Genomic DNA, 19126 nt, shown 5'->3' with positions numbered 1-19126 from the left:
ATTGGACAGAAGTCTAGATGTGGTTGAGATAAGTCTGGGTGTTTATATCAGCTTTCAAAACATTAAAATATAACCATTTAAAGTTAATTAAAGTTAAAAAAAGATATTAAGAAAGTATCAACTGTAAATTGTTTTGAAAATTAATTTTAATTGAAAAAAGAACCAATGCGGTACGAATATATATTGTTACATTCAATGTTAATTAAAAAAATTGAATATTAATTAAAACAATTTAAAGATACAAAATCTCTGACAGGATAATCAATTTAAAAAGTATAAATATTTTATTTTATACTTTGACTGATAGCATTCAAATGTTTTTCTAGGATAATCAATTAATTTTTTTTATACAATTTAGTAATTGATGTCAATCTATTTTAAGAGACTAATTTTGTTAAGTGTAATTTAAAATTGATAGGCATTATTAAATAGGATAGAATATAAATTTATAATCATGGGCATTATTTTATACAAGGATTGAATATTATATATGAAGTAAAATTAATATTAAAATTATGTTAATAATTTTTTAACAATAAGTTATAAATTAATAAGATATTTTTAGTATAATGTTCATAATTTGAAGTATATAATGTGCATAATATAATATTACTATTTATTTCCATTAATGAATTAAATAATTAATTATTCATATTTGTCAACACAACTTTAAGTTAAATATAAATTTAAAATTTAAATTAAATTTAAAAACATGAACGCCATTAATATTTTTATATTATAAATTTAAAATTTATTATTATATATTGATATTTTTAATATACTCTCGTGCATTGCACGGGTTATTATACTAATTTATTTAAACTCATGAAATCATGTGGATTCAACACTCCTTCTAACTAGTCTCACATAATTTTGCAATTTTTAATAAAGATTATAAAAGAATGTGTTGAAAACGCGTTGAAGAGTATATGCTATTAGATAAGTATATTGTAGGTGCTATCTCTCTGTGCTGCAAATTTATCTCCTACAAAAAAGAACTGGAATTTAACGTTTAGTAGTCCTCTTTAATTTTTTTAATGAAGTCACACATCAAGTGAATCTTAAACAAGTTTACTGGTTGAAGAATAATCATCTCCACTTGGAAGAGATATGGAGGAGTCAACCCATGGTCCATCTTCTGATATGTGTCTTTGCTTCATACTTTCTTGTGAGTATGCGGAAGAAACAAGAGTTTGGCTGTCTTGTGATAGCAATTCGAAGGCTTTAAATCTTACATCTTGGTTGCTCTCACTGCGCTTGATTATCGGCGCTTGGATTGGAATTTTTCCTTCAAGCATGCTCACTACAGATGACATGGTTGGTCTAAGAGTGGGAGATGGATTGGTACATAAGAGTGCCAAGCTCAGCATTCTCATGGCCTCCTCTGGGGAGTATTTTGAACCAAGATTTGGATCCACCAATTCCAGAAGGTTTCCTTGCTCTTGGAGAACATATGCCTACAAATAGAAATTTAACCAAACCATAAATATAATCCAAACACAAGATCATTTGCGAAAGATAAAAAAAAAAACGATTAGCAAAAAGTAATAAATCCTTTACTTTAATAAATATCATTTATCTTATCTCTCAATTTGTAATTCTATATTTCTCTGTGATTTTGAAAATGAGCTTTTGTTGCCAGAGATATAGTTGGCATATGCTTAGCCATATAGAAATGGGATAAGACTCAGATAAACATGGCAAAAGTATTGAATGCAAATGCTCCCACACATTGCTTCTGGTTATCATCACAAAACTACAAGAGTTCAACTTACCCAATCTAGAAGATATACAAACTCCTCCTTTGGCCTGTATTTTGTGTTGCTTTTTCCACTGACAATCTCTAAAGCTACAACTCCAAAGCTATATACATCTGCTTTATCCGTCAAGTAACCTCTCATAGCATATTCTGGAGCCATGTAACCACTATTAAGACATGTAGTAACCAATAGTCAGCGATTTCACAAAACAATGAAACATAAGTATTCCTAGGATTATTTAATTGATTATAACTTCATGCAGGAGACAAATTGTGGACAGCAGTGCAAGCCAATTGTTTAAGCTAATAAAATTAATAATGAAATACTATCAACTAAGTATGAACCAAGTCTTGGACTCTTGGTTTTTTATGCTACTTATAAAATATCATCTATTTATGATCTAAATCCTGGATGCAGGCTAATAGATGTGTCACAGTACTAACATTGTTCCAGCTATACGTGTACTGATATGAGTATTCTCTTCTTCATCAAGCTTAGCTAAACCAAAGTCAGAGATCTTGGCATTCAGATCCTTGTCAAGTAAGACATTGGTTGCCTTAATGTCCCTGTGTACTATTTTCAACCTTGACTCCTCATGAAGATAAGCCAATCCCCTTGCTATCCCCACACAGATCTTCATTCTTGTGGGCCAATCCAAGTGCAGCTTCTGCTCTTGTTCACCTACGGGAAATGTTGGGGGAAGGAAAGAAGATTTTTTCTGTTATATATTAATTTTGAAGCAGAAACCTACACACAAACACAAGGTATTCGTTGCCCGTAAAGCATTTACCAAAAAGTGCATGAGCAAGACTGTTGTTCTCCATGTATTCATATATTAGTAGCAACTGGTTTCCTTCAATGCAACAGCCATAAAGCTTCACCAGATTTGGATGCTGCAAAGCAGATATCATTCCAATTTCATTGACAAATTCACGGTTCCCTTGTTTCGATTTGGAGGAGAGCTGCTTAACAGCAATCACATGACCATCTGACAACACACCCTGTGATTAAACCATGGCATCGGCATTATGTTTTTATAAAAGTATTGTGGGATAAGTGGCATACCCCGATGCTTTGAAATCATATTCGGATTATATCTGATGATTAAGTTTGTTTACCTTGTATACAGGCCCAAATCCTCCTTCACCTATCTTATTTGCAGGGTCTAAGTTATTAGTAGCTGCTTTAATTTGTCTTAAGCTGAAATAACCCGTTTTCAATTCTAGAAGTTCTGCAGCAGGGAAGATTTGTAAATAAAATCACTATTCTATTATAAAATCAACAAATAAGAGGGGTGGGGGGAGGAGAAAGGAGACACACAAAGAGAAAATATAGAGAAAGCAACAAATATTTGCAACGACAACGAACCTAAATCCACATTTTCTTTTAAATTTGTCATCATTTTGGAACTTCAAAGTAAATTTAATGTCTTAATATAATATATTTGGATAAATCATACACTGTAAATGTATATTCTTTTATTAACAGAAAGCAATTTACAAGAGCAGCAACTAAGCACTTTTATTTTGGATTTGAGTCTTACCTTTATCTGTTGTATCTTTCTTACAAATGAAACCCATCTTCCAAAGGAGAACCAGTATCAATATGACAAGCCCACAAGATGCAGCAACAATTCCAACAATGACTCCAGTAGACAGTCCTTTTGAAGGATTCTCAAAGTCTAGAACAAAGTAGAAATGCTTATAGAACATGACATAACATGGTAATTGAAAGAACAAATAATAATAACACTTACTTGGTATCATCTCGATAGCAGATATAAGAGGTCCATATACACCTCTATCAGGAATGGCAGTAGTTCCTTTCCCTGCCCAGTATAAGTGGATTTCCAAGGTGCCATCATCAACATCAACATCAAATTCCTTAGTGATGTTCTTTCCAACTCCACCAGCTTCTTCCATAATATTAAAATCTTTCAAATATCTAATACCCTGCGAAGATGCAGCATTGAGAATTTCTATCTTTAATTCTGAACTTTTGTTTTACTCGAATACCAGATATGAAATACGACAAAAATGTAAGAATGGACCAAAACAAAGTAACAAAGTATTTTGCGTCAACACTCACTTGAATTGACACATCAAATATGCGCCTTCCTAGACTGCTAAAAGTCTGATCATTAGAAAACATTATCTCAGCAAAATGGAGCTTCACTTTATAATTGCCCTTTGGAAGACAAAGGCCATAGTAGTTAAGCGACAGAGGGGAAAGGCGAGCATTTTGGTAGTAATCTGGACCCGTAATATTCAAAGAAAACGTATTTTGTGCTATAAAACCAGCATCAGCATTTCCCAAATATACTCCTGTGCTGCTATAAGCCCATTGTGCTTCATTTCTAAGAACAAAGTTTGAAATCCCATTTTGCTGGAGGTCACCAAAATAGTTATTGCCTTCAAACACCCCTTGATCTCCTCCACAGTTTATGAACAATGACTTGTCTGCAAGACAGTGAAAATCTCAGAAGTTAATCTTAACAAAAACAATCACACAGCTTTATTCACAAAATTATTCTACTGTATGTAAACATTTTGTCTTAATTACAGATTTAGTCCCTTATTTATCATCATTTCTCAAATTTGGTCCCTCCATTTTTTTCATTTACGAATTTGATCCTCCACTATTTTAATTGTGCTATGTGGGTTCATCTGATAACTTGACATTGAATATTTAACAAAAATGTTGATGTTGCACTCTACTGTAGTGCTAATGTTAGGAGCCAAGAATCAGAATGGGAAAGACAAGATAGATTTTATTGAATAGTAAGAAAAGAACAAACATAAGAGAGAAAACTCTTCTCCAGGCTCCAAGGATTTTTGTTAGGGACTCAGAAACAGAGGCAACACCAGCAGAACCAGAGGTCAGAATAGCAAATCAGGGGGTGCGAGAAGAAGCAAAACCCAAGAGAAAGATTGTTAAACCATCTTACCTCAGTGACTACATCTGAGGAAGATTGGTGAATCAGCAAAGACACCACGAATCAGGAATATCCTTGCTTGATGTTGTCTGCCTTAGGGAGACAGCACTAACAAATTCTGTTATTTCAAAACATTCTAGAATCATTTGCTGTTACAGGAAGCCTATATATATGTAAATAACAAGCAAGGAAATCAATGAAAATTATACCATTACTCCTCTTGTGTCTTTCTTTCTCTGTGCCTTTTCCCTCTTTATCTAGAGGTTCTGGTTCCTCTAAAACTAGTAGCATGGGTGCTAACAATTTTCCCTTCACAAAGAGCTGCTGGTCCATAACAAATTATCCAAATCTGAATCTCTCCTATCCTTCTTCCCTTATTTATATCTAATAAACCCCTCTAACTAACTAACTTATTATTAGTCTAACTATGCTAACTAACTTTCCATTCTCCTTATATCCTAACAATACACCCTTCCTAAAAATCAACGTTGTCCTCAAGGTTGGAATTTGAAAACTGAAATGACACACTTCCTCGAGTTTTTTTCTTTCCATTTGAAATTTCCTTTCTTCTTCAACCTTTCGCTAGGCTTCCTCGGCAATGTATGTAACCTAATGAGTAAGTTCTTGTCTTTGTCCTACTTGCTGCTCTGCTATTCACGCTCAGCTCGTTTGCAGTTCTCTTTGCCTTTAATAGTGTTGATGCTGAAAACTTTTGCATTGCAAACCCACTGGAAGCTTCTTGAACATGTGTAAAGATATCCTTTGACACATAAAAATGGCCCTTTTCTGCTAAGACTACCCCAGCACCATTGGCAGCCTATAAATTAGAAGAATGTTGAATCAGAACTCTGGTATAAAGTTCTTTGGCCTTTTCCAAATGAGTAGATTCTAGCTTTGAATTTCTCTTCTCATTGGGAACTGCTACAAAGCAGTTCCAGATTCCCTGTAATGACTTTATTGCCCTTAGCATCTTAGACAATGATTTACTAGTTGTTTCCAGTGGGTTGGTGTTTAGTGGTTTAGCTTACATGACAAAATTCCTTAGCTTTGTCAACAAAGAAGACCCATCCCTCTCCTTGAAAAGTTGTAGCTCTGATGATGACGACCCATTAAGGGTCGTATGTGAGCTTGCATTCTATCTTTGTCTTGTCTCCAGCCGATGTGAAACTTGGGTTTTTCCCAATAACATTTACTACGCAAGAATAAGATCTTGTGATGATAATTGTGAGATCCCCTTCTTGTTCCTGTATTTTCTGCTACAAATTCTCAGGCTCTTCCCCTATGATCTCCTCTACCACCTTGACCTCAACGATTTTCGAGTCTGTCTTTGACACCAAGCTCCTCCCCACTGATGGCTTCAATTCTCTCATTGGCAGAACCCTCAAGAGCTTTTACTAAATCGCTGTCTTGTTGTGAATTTGTTACCCACACACCCAACTGCAAAGTTGATACTGTCAGCATGGGTTGTTTGTCCTCTTTTTCCAACTCAAGACCCTTTTTCTTGATCAACAATTGTAGCATCTGTTTTATCTCTTTAATTTCCTCAATGGTTTTCTTGATCTTGATTTCAGAGGGTTGCTCCTCCTCGATGATTTCCTCCTTTTTAACCTCAAGAGCGTTTTCTAAACTTTTTAGTTGTCGATGCTTCAACTCTGAATTGATGACTTTTCAAGGATGATGGTACAACCTACAAGAATTGGATTCCTCTTTCTCACTAGATCCGTTATTATCACTATTCTCCTCTTCAGGATTCTTGTCTTTGTTGACTGAGTTTTCCCCACCATCTGAAGGTGTCTTTCCTTTCTTGAATTCAAGAAGTAATTCCTTGATTTGCCTCATGTCCAACAATCTTTCTTTTATGAGATCCATATTTTTTTTCAAGTCTGTAATCACCTTTCCATGCTCGCCGGCCAATTTCTCCAAAGCGCTGACTTTGTTCTCCATCGTGCAATCGGTCAAACCAATTTTTAGGAGCCAAGAATCATAATGGGAAAGAAAAGATAGATTTTATTGAATAGTAAGAAAAGAACTAAATATAGGAGAGAAAACTTTGTTCCAAGGATTTCCCCTTCACAAAGGATTTCTTTTTTCACGAAGAACTAATGCTCAATTACAAATTATCCAAATCTGAATCTCCCCTATCCTTTTATCCCTATTTATATCTAATAAACTCTTCTAACTAACTAACTAACTTATTAATAGTCTAACTATGTTAACTAACTTTTCCTTCTCCTTATATCCTAACAGCTAAGTTAGCACATCCACTACAGACGTGACATTTTTCTGCATTGTCATGTCAGCATTTCTATTAAATATTGGATTTCAAGTTAATGGATGGATTAAAATTGCACAATTATAATAGTGAAAGATCAAATTCACAGAAAAAGTTAAAAAATAAGGGGACCAAATTTGAGAAATGACAATAGTAAGGAGACCAAAAGTGCAATCTGCCAAAAAATTTTTTTACTAAGTGCGCACTCACATTGGGGTTTTTCTGCACAAGGAAGGTCCCTCTTCAAACAAAAAGTTCTACAAAATGATATAGTTAGTTTCAACAGATATGATGCAATGGTGATAAATCAAGTGGAAAATAAGCTATAAGCTTACGACGCCGAAGTTACTGCTGAAGAAAAATGGCTTGAAGCCAAGTTCCTGTTCAGTTATAGTAAAAGGTTAGTATTGGCATAGCTGAAAGAAATACCTATATATTGCTAGACAAAGAGAACCTTACACATCCAAGAGCTGACAGCTAGTTGCAGAAGAGTTTGTAAAATTGTTGTAAGATAGATCTCTGAAAGAGAAACATATGGTAAGATTCAATTTAATTTTTCATCATTAAATTACTACTCAAGATTAGTCACGAGAAAGAACTGGAAGAATTAGTATCATTGTATCAATAATATAGTATATGGTGTAATTCTGTAAAGGTTCTAAATTATGAAATTAGAGAAAACGCAATGAATAAAATATGCTAACATATTATTCTTGAAGCTCAGTATCCAGTCCTGAATTGGTCCGCTTAGAGAATTATTTGTTAGGAACCTGCATCAATTCAATAAATAAGAAGCAACCAATTTTCTATATATATATATATATATATATATATATATACAGAGAGAGAGAGAGAGAGAGAGAGAGAGATCCTTTTGGTTAATCTTCTGGTCAGGAAATGGAATGTTCACTTACAAGTAGTCTAGGTTATCCAATTTTTGTATTGAATCTGGGACCGAACCAGTCAACATGTTAAAGCTTAGGTCTCTGTAAGAAAAACAAGATAGTCATGATGAAGAGGTAATGAATCACGAGTCATGGACATATACCTGATACATCAAATCCTAAGAACAAAATATTGGGAATCTTTTCAAGCTTCTATTTTGAAACTAGTCATTTTCAGTGCCATGTGAAAACACATACGCACAGCATAACAATATTATGGATATTATTTTCTACAAATTACTCCTACCAAAAGGATTAGTACAAGTTTATTGATTATGTATCACACTATTGTCATACAAAAAACTATGTTCCAAATTACCCAAAATAAAGGATAGACAATCTTTTTTATCTCACGGGGATGAGTTAGTTCAATAGTGTTAAAAATAACCTTGAAAACCATTATCACAACAACCCCCAAGATGAGAACATAAAAATGAGTGATGAAGACAACCAACAGAATTAGTTCACAAAAAATAGTTGGAAATACTATAATAATCTTTAAATTTAAGTAATACGTAAACATTTTCTAATGAAGGTAAACCCTTTGAAACGAATTAGGGGAAATAAAACAAGAGATTAACAGTACAAAATGGAGTGCCTCTTCAAACATTTAGAACTATTATTATATAAACAATTTTAAGATGGAGTGCACACTTAAAATGATTGGAGTGCAGAAATGAGGAGAAAACCTTAAATGGTTGAAAAAATGATGCGAAAAAGAAAACATGAGCTGAATACCCTATTGATGAAACTTACAAAGTAGCCAAGTTTGCCATTTCTCCAATGTAACCTGGAATAGAACCCGTGATTAAGCAATTTCTCAATTCCCTGAGTCACAGAAATATACCACTTCACTGTAAGCCCAAATGAATCTTATAGTTCTTCACAAAAGTAGTTGATGATGTTTCAACTCACAGTCGTTTCAATTTTGTCAAATTCTTCAGATCAGGAAATGTCATACTTGGTCCACCATTCAAATCAGTTATTCTCCTGATACAGAAATGTTCATCAATGAAACAAGAAATGTTCCATGAACATTGCACAATATGCACGAGATAAAATGCACCAATTCAGGAATATTCTTGAAAGAAGCAAGTCCTCACAATTCAGTCAAAAGTTTCAACTGAGATATAGTGGGAGGAATCGGGCCTTCCATATTTGTTCCCTGCAAATCCCTATCAAAAACATAACATCTAATCAGAAAATAGAAAGAAAGTTAACAAGGAAGCAAATGGTAACTGTCTCATGTCGCATCCATTTCTTACATTTCACTTTATGAACACTTTGAATGCTCTTAATTGCTTTATGCATAGTTTTTACTTTTTGTTTTCTAAAACCTTTATACCAATACAGATACAGACGAGAATATCATAATATTCTTACTGTTTTTAACTGACTTAACTAACATCAACTATAACTAAACTATACTAATGGAACACATTTTAGTCTTACATTAAGCATGATATAAAATATATAATTTGTTTTCCTCTAACAAGAAAAAAGTAATGCATGGTTCTAAATGTATGCTCACAGTCTGATAAGATTGGTCCAGTTCCCAATGAAACTGGGTATTGGTCCAGATAAACTGCTTCCATCTATCCTACTGCAGAAAATGCAATGAATAATTTTAGAATTTAACAGAGATATGAAATAAAATAAAATAAAAACTGAAAGGAACATTTGTATCAGTTTATGTTACTCACAACTCAGTGAGATTCTTTAGTTTGCTATATGTTTCTGGTATGGTCCCTGTAAAATTATTTGCAGAAAGAAGCCTGCAAATTTGTATAAAATAATTAAAAAAATTAGCCTTCCGCAAAATAAAAAAATAGTAGGTAATTTATGGACGTCAATACAGAAAAGTGAATTATTAAAATTGATTATATATATTAAATGAAAAGGACTCGAAAGAAAGAGTCTTACAGTCTCTTCAACTTGCTCAAATTTCCAAAACTAGGTGGAAGTGGGCCTTCAAGTTGATTACATTCTAAGACCCTATAAACATGAATACCAACATCATCATTCAAGTATCCAATCTTCAATATCAACCATTTATCAATATAAAAATTAGATTCCTCCAGCACTTACAGTTCCTCAAGACTAGCAATATCACCGATTTCTGTGGGAATTCGTCCACTTAGTCGGTTTCCCAGAAGGGACCTGAACCACAGTGAGTTGTACATTGATCATTTCAAATAAGAAAACATGGAAAATAATGAAAGCCTACTTATGCAAAATTAAGTGAACTTTTATCCCTCAAAGAACGTTTCTGAGTTAAGAAATTGCTAGATATAAAACCATTTGTAAGACTGCTTAGGCTTGTAGGAGAAAGGGTCAATAACAATTAACACAATATCAAAGGCATGCCTCATTGAAAGAGCTGGACAAAAAACACAAAAGAAAGGTAATGGAAGACTTACAAAACGACCAGGGAGTTGGGAGAAAAATTTGTTGGAAGTGAGCCACTGAGATAGTTGCGAGTGAGATCACTGCACAAGGTATAAAAGTTCTTATTGTTAATTTTTCACATTCACATAAACAAATATAACAGGTCTAAAATACATATAAATGTTAAAATAATGCCATAACTATACAATCCTGCTATAACAACTTTATATTTTCACACATGATTTAGAAAAAGAAAGTTTGAGAAGAAAGTCACGGGAGATGTGTCCCATATTGCAAGCGCAGTTTTGACTTGTGACTACAACAGTAATGTTACATAGCTATAATCAACATTTTATATGACAGTGACAACATTTATGGCCACACACAAGAAAAAATACAGGAAAAAAAATATTTACAATCACTTACAGTTCTTTCAGTTGTGTGAGATTTCCAAATTCACTGGGGAAAACTCCTGATATATTTTGACCCTTCAGAAAGCTATCATCGCCAAACTATGGTATTAGTATCCCATAAAGAAAAATAGATTAATAACTTAAAGAGATGACCTTCGAATGAATTTTATTAATATAAGATCGAAGAAAATGTGAATGCTTTTCTTTTACAGAAGAGAATGTGAATGTTACGAAATGTTGAGCCAGAGTTTATTTGAACCTCTCATGTAAGTACTTATAACAGGTGCTTGGTTAAGCATTTAGAAACTACTCATTACTTAAATGTCTCACTAAATAAATAAATAAATAAAATTGCTTTATCTGATTATCATACAACCCACTTCCTCACAACTCATTTTCATCTTAATTTTCTATGTATCTCTCTCCTCCATCCACCCCAAAATGGGGTGGACATTTATCTTTTTCCTTTTTCTACTTTTACAACTGTTTGATTTCGAGAAAATATTCTAGGCAAAGTTCATATAGAAACTGTACAAAATACGCAGAAGAAAACGTACATCTTATCAACATGGCAAACTGATTTATTTTGGAAAGTGCAATCGCATGTGACATTCCTTACGATGTCATTGTCTATATTAATCTTGCCATTGAAGCCTCCATCCTCTATGCAGTAACGTTCTGTGACTTTCCAATTCACGTTCTCTAGTTTATCCGATATTGCTTGTAGTGCTTTCACTGCAACACAACACAACACAAATCAATTGTCTTCTTAGCCACTTAATTGTAGGATTGCCGAAGTATAAACTAACTAAAGCTAAAGTTTTAAATTCATTAATAAAAAATTATTTGTCAATAGTTCTTTTAAGACAAAAAAGATCACATTGACCAAAGAGTTTAATATATAACTTTTTTATTTAAAATTATTTTAAAATTTATTCTAGACTTCACTTACCGTTGAATTTGTTCCCGTCAACTTGTGTTTCTTCTAAAAATTAGTTAAACCTTAAAAAGCATAAACCCCAATTCATTTAAGTATCGATAATAGTTGTCAGAAAACACTTTCTAACACATTTTTTAACATACTTTTATTGATTAAAATTATTAAAAATTATAAAATTATCAAAAAAAATTCTTAAGTTATATTTGAAACTCACAATTTTATAATTTTAATAAATTTTAATTAATAATAAAGAGAGCATAAAAAAAATTATAAAAAGAATGTGCTCAGTGCATTTCTCATGTTTTGATCTCATGCATCTTAGCGATAAGTTTTATTTGTTCATCAAAGACTCAAAATGTTATATCACGGATTCATCATTAACAAAAGTTGACCGCCAATTTGGAAAAGAAAAAGTTGACCGCTAATAAAATTATTCTCTTACTTAACCAAAATTGATTGAAGTGTATGACTATATCTTACTCATGACAAATCAAACGTTAATCTAAACATTATTTTTCACCAACTCTTTAATATAATTTTAAATTGTTAACATTGTCAATTTGTCACTTTTGGTAAATTCTAGATATTGACCAGTCATATTTCAACAATCTCACGCTAAAAACTTGCAACTCTGGTTGTCAAAAGCTTGACAGGTTATTTTTTTCCAGTATATCTCGGCCGAACCATATGTTTTAGCAGAAAATATTATCTTTCAACCATCTCATATCATATTGGTACAGGTCTTGTAATTTCACAAAACTTTTAACTGGTTAAATAATGAGATAAGATCAAATAACACCAAGATGTTAAATTAAAGTGACACCAAAATTCCATCCATTCATTTGAACTTAATCTAATGATTTTAATTAAATCATTAAAAAACTCACGCTCCCTTCTCCCATTTTTTATTACTCCTCTCATCCATCATAATTCTCTTCGTTCTCCAAAATTAAGTAATCTACACCGCTATGCACTGCAAAAGCAGCCACATCCAATATGGTTCAATTGTCTCCTTTTGATCTATTAGAAAATTCAAGCTTTTCAATGTGCAGGCATGCATCGTTTTGGTAAAGATTTCATTTTTTTTAATGCCCAACTTCTAGTATAGCACTAATTCAATATTTCAACAATTACAATTTTAACATATTGATCATGAGAGTGGTGCAGGAAAATTTCTTAATATTGTGAAATCTGGAGATTCTGTTCTGCATCAACGTGACCAAGAACGAAACTTGAACTGTTAACCAAATAAAAATTATATAAATAGATTATCTCTAACAGAGCTTGAGGGATATATAAGGAGAAAAGCAGAAAAGTCTTGCTAAAGATAAGAAACTATAAGTAGAAAACATTTAGCATAAAAATGATAAGAGAGCAAAAAAATAATGGATAACGTAATTTTCTATCTCTCAATAAAAATATTTATACTTTTAAGTTGTTTAAGTAGTGCCTTAAGACACTGATTAGCACTTGTAATAGAAAAAAGTTAAATTAGTTTTTAGTCTCCTAATTTATTCTTTAGATTTAATTTATTCTTTTAGTTTTTCTTTTTTGAATTTCAATTTGGTCATCTAATTTTTTTAAATCGATTCAATTTGGCTCCCTAATTTAAATTGTAAGAAATCATATTTTGTGGCGGTTCAAAATTGTCATTAAGTAATTTTAAACGGTTAAAAAGTGTACATTTTTAAAAAAATTCATTTTAAAAATTAGAAAACCAAATTGAACAAAACAAATTAAAAGATAAAATTAAATCAATTTTAAAAATTAGAGGACTAAATTGAATAAAAAAATAAAAGCCCAAATTAATTCTAAATAATAAATTAGAGGACAAAAAACTAATTTAACCTAAAAAGAAGCCTTTAGAGCATCTACAATGCACATATGGATTGTATATGTTAATTTTGCGGACCTCATAATTCAAAATAGATTTAAATAATTTATACAGAAATTCATTCTAATGTTAAGGTAGAATGTTAAGGTAGTTAAAATGAGTGTTTAACTTAATTTTATGGATCTTTTAATACTTAAAAATATGTTATTTATGATATAAATATTTTAAACAATAATTATTTATATAAACAATATTTATATAAGTAATTTCATGTCACTATTCTGATGGGTAAACAAGTTAAACAACATTGTTTAAAGTTAAGTACTCATGTAAGAACTATTATGAAAGATGCTCTTAGAATATAGAATTTGATCATAAATTTAAAAGAAAAACATTTAAATTCTTTCAAAAAAATACTGCAACTAGCAACATTTTTTTTTCTTTTATTTTGAATGAAGTCATGAATGGTGGGCTATAGAATATAAGAAATTCAATTTTCGTTCAAAGAAGATGTATGACTCTTTTCCCATGAAAAACCGACAGGATCATTACTACCGTCCATGGTTTTGTTTTGTTTATTAGTTTCACAAATAATCTCTGCTTAATTATATAATTACTCTTTTAATTATAATTAAAAATTAATTAGATTTTTTAATTATTAAAAAGTTCGATCAGATTTTTTAATTATTAAAAATATTATACTTTTTGTCAGTTTTGTTGGTGTGATCGAAAATACTATACTTTTTGTCAGTTCAATCAGATTTTTAATTATTAAAAATACTATACTTTTTGACAGTTTTGGTGTGATTGACAAAAATAAATATGTAAAGTAAGAAATTTTTACATAGGTTTCCAAAATAACTAATATTAATATTAAAAGGACAATATTTTACATTGATTGTTAATATGTAAAAATATAATTTTATATTATGTAAAAATATCTATTTAAAAAACATCTATCAATTAAACTAATGCAACTAACGGAAAAAACATAATTATAGTATTTTTAAATAATTAAAAATATAATTAAATTTTGTAACGATTAACGGATTCAATTAAACTTTTTAATAATTAAAAAATAATAATTCAACTTTTAATTATAATTAAGAATCAATTATATAATTAAACCTTAAATATATATGAAATCGTGAATACGAAGCATAGAATCTTAATATATCCATAATATTTAAGAAATAGCACAGTCAAGGGGTAGTTAACATCGTCCGCAAGTACCTTTCAAGAAAAAAAAACATCGTCCGAAAGAAGTGTCCACGCACTAAGATAAAGCAAAGAGGTTAGGGTAAAAGTAAAGTAAAAGAGTCCCAATGTAATAATATATGAATAATATTTTCATATATATTTTTTCCTATATTCCTTATATATATATATATAATATTTAAATACATACATAAAATTTAGATATTAATTAAAATTGATGCAAAGAAATCAATCTCAATTCAAAAAATAATTTTAATATAAGGCCTATATGCAAAATATAATTTTGTAAAGTTAAATTAAAACATTAGTTCGTGTAGTTTTGAATTTTGACTACTTTTTATACAGTATTCACGGTAATAAAAAAAATCGTCACATTTTAAAATATTTTGAAAAAATTCCTTTGGTAAGTTGTTATAAACCCATTATACACAGTATAAAAATTCCTTTTTATACAGTATTTACGTTTTATGTAAAATGTCTAATAGATGCTCCTAGAGATATTTATCTTTTATTTTGTTAACTTTTATGTAAAATAAATCTTTTATCTTTTATGTAACTCAGCAAATAAACTTTTTAAATGTAAAAGACTTTCTAAATGAAAAATATTTAGCCCTTTTTAGAAAAAAAAAATTAACCTTTTTAACTAAATAAACTTTTATAAAAACTTTGGCCTAATTTATTTCCTAAACAAATTTGGTTAAAAAATCTCAATTGAATACCAACAGATTTTGTTGCCCTGAAAAAAAAATCTTCATTATCTTAATTGAATACCACAAAATTTGTTTATATTTTATAAAAGTCTTGATTGAATACCACAAGACTTTTTAATCATAAAAAATTCTTTTAAAATCCTTTGAAATCTTAATCCAATACATCCCTCTTAGGTAAACTAAGCTACAAACATATGTTGGATGTCCTTACCTATTTTGACTCCCTATATTTCTTCTGGTTTAGATGCTCTTTTTTCTGTTTCATGTTACTAACGGTATAATCTGTTTCAAAAATATTTATGTGTGCTAACTATTTTGAATTTTTTCTAAAACATAAAAATGAGTTAAAACACTTTATTTAATCAAATTTCTATCGTAAGATGAAAAAGAGCACCAACCAATTATCTGTACAAGGTATGGGCTGCAGCAAATGAAAGCAGAGCTATTCTGTTTCCTCTGCTTTTGCCATAAATAATGTGGAACTGTCTCCACTCTGTAGTTGTTTTTGACATTCTCAACAGTGACAACAATAGTTAAAATGAAAATTTGCTGCTAACCCCCAATTGACCAAACCCAGTTGTATTGTCAAATTTCATGACTGGCACATGTCAATGAAAATGTCACTATTTGGTTAAAAGCATTCTCTACAAAAGGTCCATAATTATAAAATATCTTCTCAATAAATCAATCATGAACATAATCTATCCAAGTTCTTATAACCATATGATATTATATCAGATGGATGATTCAAGCGTTGAGTTTATTGACTATATTATAAACATTGGCCTTATTCAAAAGGTTAAAAAAATAAATACATAAACACATGAGTGGTCCTCCACCCTTGTGATTGCGATTTCCAACATCTCACATGGGATGTGTCAATCAATGGGGACCAATTGTTCATAATGTTTTGGGATCACTAAAAAACATTCCTAAGGGACGATTAACTCAACAAGAAAAAACCCCAAATTGAAATGATCTCATAAAAAAGGCAAAATTTGATATAATGAAGAATCCAACATTAATAGAAGAGACCGAGTAAACCAAATTGAATTCAATTTGAGAATGTAACATGCAAAACCTAAGAAAATGATCCATTGATAACATTCAAAAGTACCCAGATGGGAAAAACAGCGTTGAAAGTTTCATGAACAATCTAAGTTTCAGAAACGCAAAGAGTCAACACACCCTTGACCCTTGTGTTTAATCCAAAGTATACAGGAGAAAATGATGCAAAACCCTCAATTTTTTCAGTTTCTAATTTCTATGTTCATCTTTATTGCATAGGTGAGAACGGTTAGAAGGGTGGTTAATTAAAGCCAAAAAGGCAGTTTCTTCTTCTATGCTGAGTTATGAAAAGCAAGTTTCAAAAGAATTCTTTTGTGGTTCCAATAACTGCATACACGAGCAACCAAACCAACCAATTTTAAACAACAAAATCCACAGCAAAACAAAGCGCGGAAGCGTACCTTCATCTCGCGGTATGCGTTGAGCATTGGATTCTTCAAACACTTGCAAGCAATTCAAAGCCACAAACCCCAAGATAAGAGCATAGACTAACCGCAACATCATCATGTTGCTGTCTCAAACCTTCAAAATCGTTGGTTTGTTTTGACACAGAACCGTCCACAGTGTGATGACACACTAAGATAAACAAGAGTTAGTAGTAGGATTTGTCTCTCCGTGCGTGTCTGTTTGTTTAAGGGATAAAGAGAGGCTTTGAAAGTTGAGAGATATTTTACCAACAGTATACCATAAGAAAGAATACAGGCGAATTTGAATGAGAACAAAAGAAGAAATAAAAGAAAAGGTATAAACTATGGATGCAAGACTAAACAATCTTTAACAGCTTTTGAAAGTTTCTTAACAGAAAAAATTTTATATTTTCAGTAAAAAAAAAATCTTAGAAGTACTTATACTTTATATCCAAATATGTATTATTGGTTTTCAAATTCGGTGACATGACTTAATCCACAGTCAACACACGGCATTAGTTGGACATAAATTTTGATGCCATGATTCCCTGTATGCCTGGCAAAGAGCGGCGGCGCCCATCTTTTCCATTTTTCACTTTTCCCCATACGTATGTGAATGCATATATGTATTTTACATGCAATGAAAAGAGATTCAAGAAAATATTTTATGTTATTTGATTTTTATTTAATTAAAAATTATTATCATAAGATTATTAATTTTAAAATAATTTTTTAAAATTATATTTATTATAGTTTTTATTGATTAATAATATAAATAATTTACATTGATATATTAATAAAATTATAATCATAACTTATATAACATAGAAAGAAAAAATAAATCAAATTATTTATGAGTTTAATTTTATGTATTGTCAAATCAAAAATTTATAATGTCATTAAAAAAATTATAATAGATATAATGGATAAGATAATTATTATAAAAGATCATAAACATATTATATATCAACTTTTTTTTATAATAAATATACTATGATGTTTATGTTTAGTCTTTCTATTTTTTTTTTAATCTTCTTCTTATCAAATTCATCCCTATGTCTAAGAGTGTCAATTTGGAATCGCAAGCGGGTCCTTGCGCGAATTGTCTTGTATGGGACCCTATAGACGAGAATGGTTTTCCCGCTGGGATGGAAATAAATATTTTTCCGTGGGCACAACGAGGACTGGATCATACCCCTCATCTCGTAGGGTCTGTAACAATCCGTCTCGTCGCTACAATATCATCACTCTAAATCGTGAAAATTTTAATTTTTAATTGAAAACTCTGTTAATTTACTTATGAAAAATGAAAGTAAATTTTTCACGATATACATTCATCAAACAACGCACCATTACTTAAATGAATACATATACATATACATACATACATATATATACATACATACATACATACATATATATATATAGGTATAGTAACTCAGTACACATCATTCACATAATTGAAAGTAAATTAGTTCATACATATAATTAAATATGTGATTTACATCCTCAATTCAAAAAAAGTATTATGAAACCAGCTACGGAGGAGCTAATTAACAAAACACAACTCTCTCCCAAAATAATCACAACGTCATCACGTTGGCTTGACAGCTTCACAAAAGAATCTCACTTTATGTACTCTACTACTGTCATTCTGCTCCCATGAACAAAGGTTCGCGAACATCACAGGTACCAACCATACAGTACAAAAATTATGAGACTGAGTTTATTATAAAAGAAATTAACACAAAAATCAAATAACCATAATTAGTAAGAAAACATTAACAATTACCATAAGCATACACAAACATCCATTAGTCCAACATACACTCAACAAGTAGTCATCATCCATCCAGAGTTTCAATCAATCATGCTCAGTGTGATACATGCACTTGACCTAAACTCTCAAATGCAATGTAGTATCATTCATCAAGGAAATAGCCTAAGCGTGTCCACACGACACTCTCATTTAGGAAAACTAGGTAGTAAGTGTCGAGGTCACCCTGTCGTGCACAAGCAACTCCCCCCTCCCTCACGATGATTAGCCTGAGTCTCAAGGGAGTTCCAAACTGAGTGACATGTCCTTCATGCTTTACATGCCTCATGATACCTAAGCACACTTAGTGGAGAATCTTGGACTTGAACTTGGATTAGTGGGCTGAACCATAGCTAAAATTCACTAATCATAATTAGTGAAATTTTGGCTCCACAAATTTAATTTCAAATTCAAGTGAAAT

General features: G+C 31.1%; 1 protein-coding gene across 1 annotated transcript; it reads right to left on the bottom strand.

The window, feature by feature from the left end:
- Window positions 1–907: 907 nt before the first annotated feature.
- Window positions 908–17302, bottom strand: LOC100815226 (probable LRR receptor-like serine/threonine-protein kinase At1g53430). Its single transcript, XM_006592551.3, has 24 exons — window positions 16884–17302; window positions 11270–11447; window positions 10726–10797; window positions 10332–10400; window positions 10000–10071; window positions 9835–9906; window positions 9615–9686; window positions 9443–9514; window positions 9015–9086; window positions 8827–8901; window positions 8668–8739; window positions 7882–7953; window positions 7672–7737; window positions 7427–7486; window positions 7303–7347; window positions 7178–7224; window positions 3849–4219; window positions 3517–3712; window positions 3304–3441; window positions 2879–2991; window positions 2551–2761; window positions 2204–2441; window positions 1776–1926; window positions 908–1457 (listed from the first exon to the last, which is right to left on the bottom strand). Exons 1-24 carry the CDS (start codon window positions 16987–16989, stop codon window positions 1062–1064), a joined length of 3036 nt encoding a protein of 1011 aa, XP_006592614.1. The 5' UTR covers window positions 16990–17302; the 3' UTR covers window positions 908–1061.
- Between the last annotated feature and the right edge of the window lie 1824 nt (window positions 17303–19126).

Source organism: Glycine max, chromosome 12 (genome assembly GCF_000004515.6).
Source record: "Glycine max cultivar Williams 82 chromosome 12, Glycine_max_v4.0, whole genome shotgun sequence".
NCBI lineage: Eukaryota > Viridiplantae > Streptophyta > Magnoliopsida > Fabales > Fabaceae > Glycine > Glycine max.
The sequence above is the reverse complement of the archived record's forward strand: the minus strand, read 5'-3'. Positions and strand labels throughout refer to the sequence as shown.

What these genes read in the sequence shown, in the direction of transcription:
- LOC100815226 (XM_006592551.3), bottom strand. Translation starts at nt 16,989, where the DNA reads ATGATGATGTTGCGGTTAGTCTATGCTCTTATCTTGGGGTTTGTGGCT. An exon ending in CCCAACTCCCTGGTCGTTTT is followed by an intron (nt 10,072 to 10,331) that starts GTAAGTCTTCCA and finishes ACTGTGGTTCAG; the next exon opens with GTCCCTTCTGGGAAACCGAC. An exon ending in ATGGCAAACTTGGCTACTTT is followed by an intron (nt 7,954 to 8,667) that starts GTAAGTTTCATC and finishes TTTTTCTTACAG; the next exon opens with AGACCTAAGCTTTAACATGT.